Source organism: Talpa occidentalis, unplaced genomic scaffold (assembly GCF_014898055.3).
Source record: "Talpa occidentalis isolate TD23 unplaced genomic scaffold, MPIMG_talOcc4v2.1 talOcc4.6, whole genome shotgun sequence".
Classification (NCBI taxonomy): Eukaryota; Metazoa; Chordata; class Mammalia; order Eulipotyphla; family Talpidae; genus Talpa; species Talpa occidentalis.
The window spans coordinates 1,041,532-1,054,611 of NW_023604972.1; the positions used below are offsets into that span (position 1 = coordinate 1,041,532).

A 13,080-nucleotide genomic window follows, 5' to 3' on the forward strand; every position below is an offset into this window, starting at 1 on the left:
GTGCCCGTCGGTGGGCTGTGCTTCTCCGTGGGGTATACGTCACGGCCTCCAGAGGACGGGCGCCCCTGGAGAGAAGTGGCTGCGGCTCTGCGCTCGTGCAGGAGCTGCCACTGGACCACTCTTTGCTGTGCCAACGCTGCCAGCTCCGCCACCGCCTGCGTCACTGCCGTGGGGGCTTTGTGTCCTCACCGGCGACCTGAGGCTGCCACTGTGGCCGCCTGATGGACCTGGTGTGGCTGCGCTGGTACCCCTGGGCAGTTCCCATCCCTTCTCTGGGTGGCCACTGTGTGGGGGGTTTGAGTAGGGACCCTGTCTCATTCCCCTGTGCTTCCTAGGGTGGACCAGCCGGACCCAGTTTGAGGAGACATGGGCCACTCTCCTTGGTGTCCTGGTGACTCAGCCCCTGGTGATGGAGCAGGAGGAGAGCCCGCCAGAAGTAAGACCCCATGCAGGCAGGAGGCAGCAGATCATGGCGGCCTGTCCCAGCCCGGTTGTGGCAGCAGCCACCTGAGTTCCGACTGGTGTTCCAGAGCAGGAGCACAGGCCCAGGTCTGGGCATCCTGGTGCTGGGGCTGGAGTGCATTTTCTGGTCAGTGGATGCCAGCAATCCAGGGCCGCCCCGGTCCTGAGGGCGTGCTCCAGCTGTGGGTCCATTCCGGGCGTGTTGCAGGCCTGACCCAGTGAAGTGGCCCCGCCTGTGCTCCACGCCCCTGCTCTTGGTTGTCTTGCCGGGATTTCATCAGGCCTCCTGAAGTGCTCAGCCATGTTAACCATGTCGACCACACCGTGCTCTGGTGACTTAGTGAGGCCTGACAGAGCGAAAACCACAGGCTGCAAGTCCTTGGCTCTGATTGAAGTTGCGGTGTGAACGTGCAGAACCGCACGCAGGTCACCCTTGGGAGCGAACGTGTTGTCATATGCTCAGGCCTTAAACTTGGGGAGATTTTCTTGGACAGCTGTTCAGAAAGCCACTCCTGTCTGGAGTTTGTGCCTGCAGGAGCCATGCTCGGGAGGGCAGACACTCGCCTTCACTCCACCCGCCCATCCCACTGCGTGTGGGCTGCGGTGGCCCCGGGGGTGGGGGTGCTGTGTGCCAGGCAGGGTTGGTGGCCAATACCTGGCTGCCTGTGACTGAGCACATGTGGGCCCTTGCAGGAGGACACGGAGCGGACACAGATCAATGTCCTGGCCGTGCAGGCCATCACCTCTCTGGTGCTGAGTGCCATGACCGTGCCTGTGGCAGGCAACCCCGCTGTGAGCTGCCTGGAGCAGCAGCCTCGGAACAAGCCCCTGAAAGCTCTCGACACCAGGTGGGCCTGAGTTCCCAGCGTACATGGCGGGGAGGGAACGGCGAGGTACCCTCACCCCACCTGGGCAGGTGACAACAGCTTCAGCAGGACCCTCCCCTTTGTTGCCAAAAATTGAATAGAACACCATGTGCCTTGCGTGGCTGCGAGAGGTACAAATCCGGCAGGGACCTTGCCTGCCCCCCCCCCCCACCCCGTGGCAAGTTGCAGTGAGGCGCAGAGTGGTAAGGCCCATGAGTGCGTGGAGCCTGGCGGGAGAGCTGGGCTGATTTAACCCCTGCACGGGCCACGTGGGCAGCGGCGTGGCCATAGAGCGTGCGCGGTGAGCTGGCGCGGGAGCCTGTGTCTCTTGAGAAAACCCGGGCGCGTCCGGTGTGCTTCACTTGGATGGTGTTGAAGAAAGCAAATTGTTTTTTAATATTTCATTTGTTCTGAATTTCAGGTTCGGGCGGAAGTTGAGCATCATCAGAGGGATCGTGGAGCAGGAGATCCAAGCCATGGTGTCAAAGAGAGAGAACATCGCCTCCCACCACCCATACCAGGCGTGGGACCCCGTCCCCTCTCTGTCTCCGGCCACTACAGGTGCGTGTGGGGCACGGCCTTCTGTCCCTGGGCCCGAACGACGTGTGCCTAGGGGCGTGGCAGAGGACCTGAGTCAGGGCTTTTTTCAGAGACTGCGGCACTGACCGTGCCCTCTGAATTCTAAGCTGAGTCACGTGGGGCGGGGAGACTAAAGGCCTTGAGCAGTCCAGTCCAGAGCTGAGCTGGCGCTGTCTGTGGCGCTGGGGTCCTCAGCCAGGCTGGCAGGCCTGAGGGATTCCAGAAGCTTTCCCAGTGCCTGTGTTGAGAGCCAGCAGAGCCCCCTGGCTCTGTGGGGCGTATCAGTGGGGCAGGGCCCACAGCACACTGGCCGCGGCTGCTGGCCCAGAGCGCCTGGAGGACATCACCCAGGTTAAAGGAAGGGTTTTGGTTTTTTTAATTGTGCATGTTTTTGTGGGACAAGCCACACAGGTAGGAAATGTGTACAGTTACATTGCGTTTGCAGACTGAATTGTCGTGTTGTGAAAGTTTGTGTCTTTTTTCCTTTTTTCTTTCTACTTTATTATATATTTTTTCAATTTCTTTTTTCCCTTGGTTTTCTATGAGAGAGGGGTTAAAAAGGTTTGGTTTACTTTCAGCCCAGAGCTTTTTCTTGATTCCTTGGGTTTTAGACTTTGTGAGATCCTTGAAAGCTTGGCCCGCACACGGTTCTGTGTGGAGTGCGGTGTGCTGCACACCCGGGCGCGTCCAGGCTGTTGGCGTGAAACGAGGGCTGTGAGCATGGGTGCCCGGTCCCTCAGGGAGCTCACGGCCAGTTGGAGACGTGAAAGATGCCGCAGAGCAGGGGCGAGTAGGCCAGAGAGGCACCCAGCGCTCCTCCGGGAGCTGAGGGGAGCAGGTGCTTCCAGGGACTCGGGGGACTTCTGCCAAGAGGGTGTGTTGCCACTAGACCTGCCCAGGGGCTGACCCCTGCAGGGAGAGGGGTGCTGGGCGGAAGAGTGGGAGGGGGTGAAAATCGGGGGGTGGGGGAAGGTGGTGGACTGGGGCCTCGTTGGCACAATGGACGAGCAGCGGCCAAGTCAGGGTCCTGGGAGGCACTGCCCGCCGAAGTGGTCTCCTGAGCCCCGGAGGCTTGCCTGCTGCCCGGCCCGCAGCGGCCGGCCTGAGCACTTCTTTGGCTCAGCCCACCCCGGCTCCTGGTAGCCGCAGAAGCTGAGGGAGGGCCTAGAGCACCGTGGCCTTCGCCCTCATCCCACTCCACCCTGCCGGCCGGCCCCGTGGGGGCCGATAGTGACAGAGGGGCCCCGAGGCCCGCGGGTGACGCCCAGGCAGCTCCGGAGGTGAGTCACTCGCTGTCCCTGCAGGCGCCCTCATCAGCCACGACAGGCTGCTGCTGCAGGTCAACCCCGAGCGGGAGCTGGGCGACGTGAGCTACAAGCTGGGCCAGGTGAGCCCGCCCCATCCGCCTCCACTGCCTGCCCTCCCCGCAGCTGCCCCCCGCCCCCCATGAGAGCTGAACGCACCGTCTGCAGGAGAGGACCTTCCCTTTTGTTCGTCTGCTTGTGTTCTCCCAGCACACACACCCTGATGCGAGCTGTGTGAATTAGACTTAGGGGAGATGGCGGGGCGACCAGGTCCAGACCTCCCGCTCTGACGCCAGGAACGCACCCACCACGCAGCCCCGGGTCAGCCGCGATGCGGTGGCGTGGGCCGGGCTGGGCCGCACTGTTGCCTTGTGCCCTCTCTGCCCGTGGTGCTGGTTACTTAGACGCGGCCACATGGGCCTTCCAGGAAGAAGCTGATCAGAGCAGTGTCGGGATTAGCTTGAGGCCACAGCGAGCAGCACAGGCCGCGCCCCCTCGAAGTCTGGGGACCGCGTGTCACAGTCTGTCCTCCCACGTCGTCCCCTGTGAGCGCCACGCCACAGATGGACGCCCCCGTTCTTGGTCCCTCAGCGAGCTCTCCACCTGTGCGAGAGCCAGTGCACTGGGAGAATCGGATGCCGTCTTACGGACGTGTGTTTTTGAGGGGCAGGCTGAGGGAGGAGCCTGGGGCTGGCTGGGACCACGGTTCCTGTTCTGGGGACTGCTGGCCTTTGCCGGTCCGTGCTCCCACTAGCCGTGAGATCTGCGCGTAGAGGGTTTTGACAGGGCTGAGCTAGGGCGCCACCCCTGCCCTGTCGGGGATCCCCTCTGTGCTAAGCCACCACTGGGTTTGGGGAGGGGGTTGAAACAGGGAGTGGGGTGTCACTCCTTCAGGGCCTGAGGGTAGCAAATAGGGAGTCCATTTCTCTGCAGTCCAGCAGATCCAGGGCCGTTCCCCCTGCCTGCCCACTGCAGCCGAGGCCGGGTGTTTGTGCAGAGGGAGGAGGGCCAAGCCGCTTGCTGGAGGGCACAGCTGCACAGCCCTGTTGACTCGCCGCGTTTCCCATGGACAGGCTGCCAAGGAAGGGCGTCTTGGGGCTCTGGGGGATGGCGGGACAGTGGGTTAACCGCCTCCACGGGAGGCACCCTCCAGCTCCCCGCCGCCCCGGCAGAGCTTCAGAACACGCGCAGACCCTCTCTTGCATTTTCAAGTAATCCAGGGACTCAGCACAAATGACCCGTTTCGAAAAGAAATTTGTCCTGGGACCTCAAGTCCTATCTAGGGGCCCTTCAGTTCCCCCCTCAGCTGCCCCCGCGAGTTGACCACCCCTCATTCCTGGCTTTGGCCCGAAAGCTGGGGTTTTCTGTGTCCGGGCTCGGGGTCCTGCGCTTCTGCCTGTGGGCTGGCGGCTCTGAAGCAGCCTGCTGGGCCCCGAGTGTGAAACCGCGTGTACGTCTGTCCAAGGTGTCCATCCACTCCGTGTGGCTGGGGAACAGCATCACCCCCCTGCGCGAGGAGGAGTGGGACGAGGAGGAGGAGGAGGAGGCCGACGCGCCCGCGCCGTCGTCACCGCCCACGTCTCCAGTCAATTCCAGGTCGCCGCCGGGCTCTGTTTAAAGCGTCTGAAATGTCTTCCTTTCGCGTGATGGGTCCGGGGGCCTCTCACACGACCTTATGCCAGGGGTCACTGTCCCACATGTTCTGCAGGAAACACCGGGCCGGCGTTGACATCCACTCCTGTTCGCAGTTTCTGCTTGAGCTGTACAGCCGCTGGGTCCTGCCGTCGGGCCCAGCCCGGAGGATGCCCGTCATCCTGATCAGCGAAGTCGTGCGGTCTGTGAGTCCATCCGCCTGCCCCTCGTGCCGGGGCGGGGGCTGGGGCGGGGAGCCGTGCGCAGGTGCACGTGCGCACACACCCCCCTAGGGCCTTCCAGTGAGCGAGCAAGCTCTGGGGGTCAGAGGGTGCAGAGACCCGTCTCTCAAGCCAGCGGGTCCTCTCCCGCCCTGCCGGCGCTCCGCTCGGGTCCAGGGCAGCATCGTGGGAGTCCCAGCGCTCTCTGCCTTCTGGGTCCCCCTCCCCATCCCCGTCTCTGTCCTCAGGGGCCGTGACAGGCAGCCCGAGCCCGAGCACTCTCAGTCACTGCTTACTGAGTGCCATTGCGCCACCCCTGCCGCCTGCCCGGCGGCTACGGTCGTGGGACACGGGCCTGCCTGTGCGCGGACCCGGGAGCACGGCTCCACCTCCGCAGCCTGGGCCTTTCTCTTTACCCGAAGGCATCTCCTCTGGCAAGGACGACTTGTTCTGTTCCTTTTAACTTGGTTTTTCTCAACATGCCTTTAAGGCTTTTTAAGTTGTTTCATATCTGGTAAGTTGAGGCTTGTAAAAACCTCATTTTCAATTGAAAGTTTTAGCTGTCTTGTTTTTTCAGGGAAGTCTTAGTGTTTCTGAAAAAGGTTACTCATTAGTCCATTTAAAAATAAGTGATAGCACTTTTTTTTTTTTTTTTTTTAAAGTAGCATTTTCTTTAACCGGTGGAAAGAGCCTTGCATGAATTTTGCTGCCCATTTCTTCAGTAACTTGCTCTTGAGAGGACAGCTGGACACCCCTGTGTCCAGCCAGCCAGCTCTGGGGAGGAGGGTGCACAAACCCGGGCTCTGTGTCACTGCGGAAGCACCTTGGCCCCTGCAGAGCTGCTCATTGGGCCCCGTGCTGGCCCGCCGGACTCCACCTGCTCTGGCCTCCGCGGACATGTGTGCGCCCCCGTGACGTTTGCTCTGCGGTGTGGTGTGAAGATCACGGACGCCTGAACATCTTGGGGAGGCCAAAGAATCTTCACCAAAGCAGTCGTTTCTGTGGCCCTCGGCGGCTCGTCTGTGCCGGGGCTTCCACGCTAGGGGTGGCCTGGCCTTCTAGCGGCTCCAGCCCTGTCGGTGGCTGCAGCTCCCCACACGGCATGACTCTACCCCAATCCCCACACGGGCTTCGGCCAAGCTGATCCCCCCAGCCTGCGGTGCATGCACCATGTTGGAGAAGACCGGGTGGCCCACCCCCTCCACGTTCGCGCCGTCTTGGTTCCCGGTGGCAGCAGGTTTCCGCCCAGTCAGGGTGCTGCGTGTTCGCCCTCCTGCATCGCAGGTGTTTGCCTGCACCTCAGGGGGGCCTTGCTGTCCCCACGTGTGACATTCCCCTCCCCGTCCTTTGTCTGTGCCTCCAGCTTCTCGTGGTCTCAGACTTGTTCACTGAGCGCAACCAGTTTGAGATGATGTACCTCACGCTGACAGAGCTGCGGCGGGTGCACCCTTCAGAGGACGAGATTCTCCTTCAGTACCTGGTGCCCGCCACCTGCAAGGCAGCTGCTGTCCTTGGCATGGTAAGGAGGGGTGGGCCCGGCGCCACGAGACCCCCTCAGGCTGGCGCTGCTGCTGTTGGGGTGTGGGAGCAGCCCGGTTTGGCAGGTCTACCTGGTCTTTGTAGCAGCTATGAGCCTGGAGTGGGGCGCCTAGAGCCTCAGGTCCCGCGGCAGCCCCTCCCGACCAAGTTAGGTGTGTGCAGTGTGGGCTGAGCCCTCCACAGGCTCAGCCTTCCTCCCTGCCTGCCTGCCGAGTGTTCCAGACCCTGAGCCACCCGGCCTCTACCTGGGGGTCTGGACACCCTGTCTTTGTTGAATATAGGGGCCAGATAGTTCCTCTGCGAATTCCTCCTGCTCAGCAACCCCTGGGTCAGAGCAGTGCCATGCTGCGTGGCGTTCCCTTTCTAAAACGTCACCACAGACACATGAGGGTGCTTGCCTGTGGCCTGCAAGCTAGAGGATGCTCTGGGCTCTGGTGTGCACGGCTGTGCCCGTGCCTGCACCACTCAAGTCAGGGGCGTGTTGCTTGCCTCCATGTCCCTGGAGCCCTTGTAATGGTCCAGAGTCCTATGTTCAGCAAACCGCAAATGGCTGCTATGTGCCGGGCTCTTGGGGCCGGGGACAGCCGTAACCATGGGTGCCTGCCATGTTCCAACCCATCCTGCCACAGCCACTGATGTCGGCTGGGCCCTCCCCTCATCACCCACCTCCCTCTGCTGGGAGTCAGGCCCCTCTCAATCTGTCTGCCCCCAAGGAGGCTGAGGCCACAGGTTAAGCCACTTGCTCCAGGTCACCCAGGGTGTGGCGGAGTTGGGGTGTGGCTCCCGCCCCTTCCCCCGTGTTCCGTGTAGAACTGTCCCTCCAAGCCAGAGCAGGTCCCGTCCATTCTGGGTGGTCCTCACCCTGCTGCCGTCTTCCAGGGACAGGCACAGTGAGGACGCGGGTGTTCTCCTGAACCCACCCCTTCAAAGTGCTCTGCCTCTGGCTGCCACAGCGAGACTTGAAGGGCCCCTTTCTTCTCTGTGGGCAGCTCCTGCTGCCGGGTTGATGTTCATTGTCATTGTTTTTCCATTCAGCCCAGACCCCGCAGGCGGCTGTTGTGTTGTCAGTGAGTCAACTAAGTAAGGAGAGTTTTTATAAAGCTCCCCGGGTAGGCAGGGCTCAGGGATGCATCCTGTCCCCATGTGCCCTTGCGCCTCTGCGTTTGCCCCCCGCCTGAGCGCCCGGGCCTGTCTGCGGACCACACTTGTCTTTTCCTTTTGAGAGATTTCTTCGCTGGCCCACCCCCTGGCAGACCCTGGAGGCGTGGGCAGTGGCCTTAGGAGCCGTTGCCCATGTGGCGGGCAGCCTCTCATGGACTTTTTGGAGGCCCCTTCCTCCACTGTGCTCTTGGGGGGCCTCCTCCCTAGTAAATGAGAGCATGGTGCTGAGAGTGCAGGTTCCCACTCAGCCCCACTGGTGCAGGAGTTAAATGAGCTGATGACACTTTGACCCTGGTCAGCAGATGCCATTGTGGGCCTCCTTGGGACTCTGCCTGGAGGGCGTTCGGGCTCACATACAGTCGAGCTCACAGCTGTGATGCGGCGCAGTGAGAGGACACAAAACAGTACCCATGGCGGGGTCGAGAGGAGCCAGTGCCAGCTCTGGGACGTCCCATGTGACCCCCTGTGAGGTGCTGTCCATGGGGGCCCCTGGACCATGCCCAGGCTCTCCTAGGGCTGGTCACACTGTCCTCTGCCTGGTACGTCCCGGCCTGCAGGTCCCCCGGGTTGGGGGCAGGTCTGTGCAGGCCCCACAATGCACACAGACAGGCCGGGATCCCGTCAGTGGACAGCGCCCCAGCCCGGTGCCCCGTAGGGACAAGTCTCCGCACCCGCCTGTTCTAGGACAAAGCTGTGGCCGAGCCGGTCAGCCGACTGCTGGAAAGCACGCTGCGGAGTGGCCACCTGCCCAGCAAGATCGGGGCACTGCACGGCGCACTCTACGTGCTCGAGTGCGACCTGCTGGATGACACGGCCAAGCAGCTCATCCCCGTGCTCAGTGACTATCTCCTGTCCAGTCTCAAAGGGATGGCCCAGTGAGTGGGGCTCTCGGGCTGGTCCTTGGGACAGGGGGCTCGCCCACCTCAGGGTGCATTGGGTCCTGGCTGACACCACCGAAGGGCACTGGTGTGGGCAGGTGCCCTTCTCACGGGACGGTGACCAGGGTCACTGAGACAATGGCGTGGCTGGCCGCTCAGCAGGCCCTTGTTGGTGTTTTCAGCTGTGTGAACGTCCACAGTCAGCAGCATGTGCTGGTGATGTGTGCCACTGCCTTCTACCTGATAGAGAACTACCCTCTGGACGTGGGGCCGGAGTTCTCGGCGTCGGTCATACAGGTGAGCAGGCGCCGCTGCTCCTGGCCCTGGGTTGGGAGCCATGGGGCACCGAGATGGCACCTGACCTGGAAGCCTCCCTCCTTGTGCAGATGTGTGGGGTGATGCTGTCGGGCAGCGAGGAGGCCACACCTTCCATTATCTACCACTGCGTCCTGAGGGGCCTGGAGCGCCTCCTGCTGTCTGAGCAGCTCTCCCGGCTGGACACAGAGTCCCTGGTCAAGCTGAGTGTGGACAGGGTGAATGTGCACAGCCCGCACCGCTCCATGGCAGCCTTGGGCCTGATGCTCACCTGCATGTACACAGGTGAGTGCTGGGGCCTCTGGCGTCCCTGGCCTGCCTATGCCCAGCCGGCCACTGCCACCAAGCTCCACACTGACAGGTGGACAGAAGCGTGCTTGTTCACAGACACTGGCCACAGGGCTCTGTGGCGCTCGAGAGTCTAGCGCCGAGAGCTGGGGTGACGGCTCAGGGTCTAGACCGAGCAGACCAGCCACTGCACCCTGTGGGGCAGAGTCTGGGTGGCACTTGTGGCTGGTGGGGGCTCTCATTCCCCAGTTTCAGGCCATCTCGAGGGCTTCCTTAACCTCCCTGAGGGCGTTTGCAAAAAGCCCGTCCAGTGACAGCGCTGTATGATTCTATTTCAGGAAAAGAGAAAATCAGCCCCGGCAGAACCTCAGATCCCAATCCCACTGCCCCTGACAGCGAGTCGGTGATTGTGGCCATGGAGCGTGTGTCTGTGCTCTTTGACAGGTGAGGGCTGACAGCACTAGCGCCTGCCTCCGCTCTGCTGCAGGGCTGGCCCTGCCCAACCTGTGCTCTGCTCCGGCTCTTGCCCCGGCTGGTGGGAGCCCTGCTCTGACCTGGGGCCTTTGGCCTGAGGCGCCCCAGGGGTAAAGTGGCACACCCCCACTGGGCCAGGGCCTGACCTGGAGCAGCGTTAAGCTTCCGGAGACCAGGGTGGTCTCAACTAGCAAAACGTACAGCTTCGGGGGTCCCGCTCAGTGCCCCCCACGCTGCGGGCCCTCCTCTGCTGGCAGATGTCTGCAAGTCTATGCCGTTTGCATGTGACCTGTAAAGTGAGAGCGGGCAGTCCTCCCTGTGGTCGGCAATGGGCTACAGGCCCTGCCATCACATGCGGCTGCGCCCTGCCGAGCGGGTTTGACAGAAGAGGACTTGGGTTGTGGGTGGCATCCAGAGCCCCAGCCTTGGTGTGCTGGGCAGCAGATGCCGTCTGCTGGGGTGGGCGGGCACACTGGGCGGGGGCTGGGTCACATGGTGCTTCTCACCACACGAAGCGCGTACGTGTGCCCTGCAGGGTACAGTCGGGGCTGGCCCAGCATCTGAGGAACATTCCTCGAGGGGCAGGCGGTGGGTGTATGGCAGGAGGAGCAACAGCCTGGGGCGCCTGCCGAGGATGGGTGTGGCTGGGGTCAGTGTCTGCATGTGGACAGGGTGTTAGGCGTTTCTTTTCTCTGCCGTCACCACCCTCACCACTTCTGCTCCTTACTCTCACGACTTGGGGTCGTTTGTCCCACACCCCCACAAAGTGGGGGATCCAGCCTGTGGCCAGCTTGCAAAGCCTAAATGTTGAGACCCCTCCAGCCCAGGTCTCACATCAGGCTGATTCAGACAAGAGGCCTCCAGGGGGGTCAGGCAGCTCTCATGGGGCTCCTTCCTTTCAGGATCCGAAAAGGGTTTCCCTGTGAAGCCAGAGTGGTGGCGCGGATCCTTCCTCAGTTTTTAGACGACTTCTTCCCACCGCAGGACGTCATGAACAAAGTCATCGGGGAGTTTCTGTCCAACCAGCAGCCATACCCACAGTTCATGGCCACCGTCGTGTACCAGGTGGGTGGGGCCCTGGCACCTGGGCCATCAGCCGCGGGGTTTGCTAGGGACCCCAGGCTCCCTGCAACACACAGCTCTTCTCCACAGGTTTTCCAGACTCTGCACAGCACAGGGCAGTCGTCCATGGTCCGTGACTGGGTCATGCTGTCCCTCTCCAACTTCACACAGAGGACCCCCGTGGCCATGGCCGTGTGGAGCCTGTCCTGCTTCTTTGTCAGTGCTTCCACCAGCCCCTGGGTGTCGGCGATGTATCCTTCCGGGGGCCAGGCTCCACCTGCTGCTCCCCTGTCACCTCTGGGCTGGTCCTGGGTCAGTGTTTGAAGACCCTGCTCTGCACAGAGGGCCCTGGGTGGCAAGACCCCAAGAGAGGAAACCGAAAACGTACCTCACCAGGCCCACCTGAGAGGCTGGTCTGGGATTTCACTCGAGGCCGGGGCTGGGCTCTGTGCTCTGTGCAGCCAGGCTTTCCACCAGTGCTGCTTCTAATTAGCCCTCGCCATTGTGCCTGTCCATTGTCTGGAGTAAAAGACTTCATAAAGGCAAGTTCCCACCCCGAAACACTAACTGCCAAAAGGGGATGTTCCCTCTTGGTAGCCTTTGCCCACAACACATCCCAGAGCCTCTGGGCAGATGGCCGTCCTGGTGCGGACGGCAGGCCTCGCCCCGCATGCCTAGGCAGGGTGGCCATGGCTCTGCCCTCAGTCCCTGGGAGCCGGGCCAGCGGGAGCACCAGCCACCAGCACCGTGTGAGGAGCCAGGCCAGGTAAGTGCCGCCCGGCACGGCGGCATCCCTACGGGGCTTCGGCTCCTTTGGCCAGCTTGCCTGGCCCAACCTGCCCTTGTCCCTAGCCAGCAGGGAGCACTGCGTCCTGGCAGCCGTGCTGAGGTCTGCGTGGGGACTAGTAGGGCTTCCTAGGTTGGCGCCAGCGACACACTCCTGGGGCAGTTCCCCCCTCCCTTGTAGCCTTGCTCCCTTAACTCCTCTGCCAGCCTTCCCCACGTCGTCAGCAGGATGGGCAGGCTGGAACACGTGGATGTTAACCTCTTCTGCCTGGTCGCCACAGACTTTTACAGACACCAGATAGAGGAGGAGCTGGACCGCCGGGCCTTTCAGTCTGTGTTCGAGGTGGTCGCGGCACCAGGAAACCCGTATCACCGACTGCTGACTTGTTTGCGGAATGTCCACAAGGTCACCACATGCTGAGTGGCCGCATGGGGCAGCTGGGAGCCTCGGGCTTCTCCTGGGGTGCCAGGGCACACAGTGGCGTCCGTCTCTGCAGGCGGCCCGCGCCCCTGGCCGTGCGGCGGCGTACAGGGAATATGCAGTAACTCTGAGGGTCGAGCCTGAGTCCTCCTGGGGAGGCAGCCACGTTGCTCACCCTCCCGCGGAGCTAGTGCTGGAGGCCAGTCGGCGTGCCAGGCGTTGCTCTGTCCTGGCGTCCATCCTGGGGTCCAGGGCATGCTGCTCTGTGGCTGGGACACGAGCCCTGCCCTTTGGGCTGGCTGCCAGCCCTTTGCTGTCCCCCAGGCAGAGGCTCTGGGAGCGCTGGTCTGCTCCCCCCCCCCCCGCCCCCCGCAAGGTGCAGGAAGCCAGGGTTGGGCCGCGCCAGGCAGGGTGGGCGTGTCAGCTGGGGTGTGGGTGGGGGCTGGTGGCCAGACACCCAGCGCCGTCCTCCCTTCTCTGTTTTCTTCTCAGGATTTCAAATTTAATTCTATCAGTAAAGAGATTAATTTTAAGGTAACTTCTTGCGCCCGTGTGCGTGTGTGTGTGTTGGGGAGCCTGTGTTGCATGCGGCGGTGTCTCCGGGCCTGGCCGCCCCTCCCGTGCACTCACGTGTCATCAGCCCTTAGAGCAGCATCAGCGTCAGGTCACGTGTCCGTACCAGGGGCTCTCCACGGCCCCCGGCCCTCCCCACAGCACCCATGAGGGGCGGTGTGGCCCTCGTGTCCCCGGCTCCCATCCCAGCTGACTGGGCTGTGGTCTGCCAGAGCTGTGGGCCTTGCCCAGCGGCCCCTTGAGTCGCCCGAGCTGTGTTTGCATCCTCCGGTCAAGAACAGAGCTTTGTGTCTTGGCAACTGTTAGAAAGATCCCAGCGCCCCTTGGGGCCCTTCCGTGCCGCGGGCGCCTTGGAGCCCAGGATAGCCCAGGGTGGTGCCTCAGCACTGTGTGGCTCCATCTGAAGGGGCAGGACAGGGCCTGGCCAGCCCATGGGGGACAACCCATACCCTCTGCCAGCCACCGCTCAGGTGGGGCCTTGCGTGCCAGCTTCTCCAGTGCTGGGGGGCGGGGCGCGGG

The 13,080-nt window shown here is 62.5% G+C and overlaps 1 protein-coding gene across 3 annotated transcripts in view; it reads left to right on the forward strand.

The window, feature by feature from the left end:
- The window catches only part of HTT (huntingtin), a 99,486-nt gene extending 86,406 nt beyond the window's left edge, over nucleotides 1–13,080 (forward strand). For 2 of the 3 annotated variants that reach the window (XM_054688226.1, XM_054688228.1), the window contains 14 exons: nucleotides 336–436; nucleotides 1,156–1,310; nucleotides 1,750–1,889; nucleotides 3,212–3,294; nucleotides 4,677–4,807; nucleotides 4,920–5,049; nucleotides 6,428–6,583; nucleotides 8,449–8,639; nucleotides 8,825–8,939; nucleotides 9,029–9,242; nucleotides 9,584–9,689; nucleotides 10,622–10,784; nucleotides 10,872–11,032; nucleotides 11,775–13,080. In XM_054688226.1, coding sequence (XP_054544201.1) covers nucleotides 336–436; nucleotides 1,156–1,310; nucleotides 1,750–1,889; nucleotides 3,212–3,294; nucleotides 4,677–4,807; nucleotides 4,920–5,049; nucleotides 6,428–6,583; nucleotides 8,449–8,639; nucleotides 8,825–8,939; nucleotides 9,029–9,242; nucleotides 9,584–9,689; nucleotides 10,622–10,784; nucleotides 10,872–11,032; nucleotides 11,775–11,988 — 2,060 coding nt within the window. In that variant the 3' untranslated portion in view covers nucleotides 11,989–13,080. The remainder of the gene's footprint in view (nucleotides 1–335; nucleotides 437–1,155; nucleotides 1,311–1,749; nucleotides 1,890–3,211; nucleotides 3,295–4,676; nucleotides 4,808–4,919; nucleotides 5,050–6,427; nucleotides 6,584–8,448; nucleotides 8,640–8,824; nucleotides 8,940–9,028; nucleotides 9,243–9,583; nucleotides 9,690–10,621; nucleotides 10,785–10,871; nucleotides 11,033–11,774) is intronic. The other variant, XM_054688227.1, reaches the window with a different exon arrangement.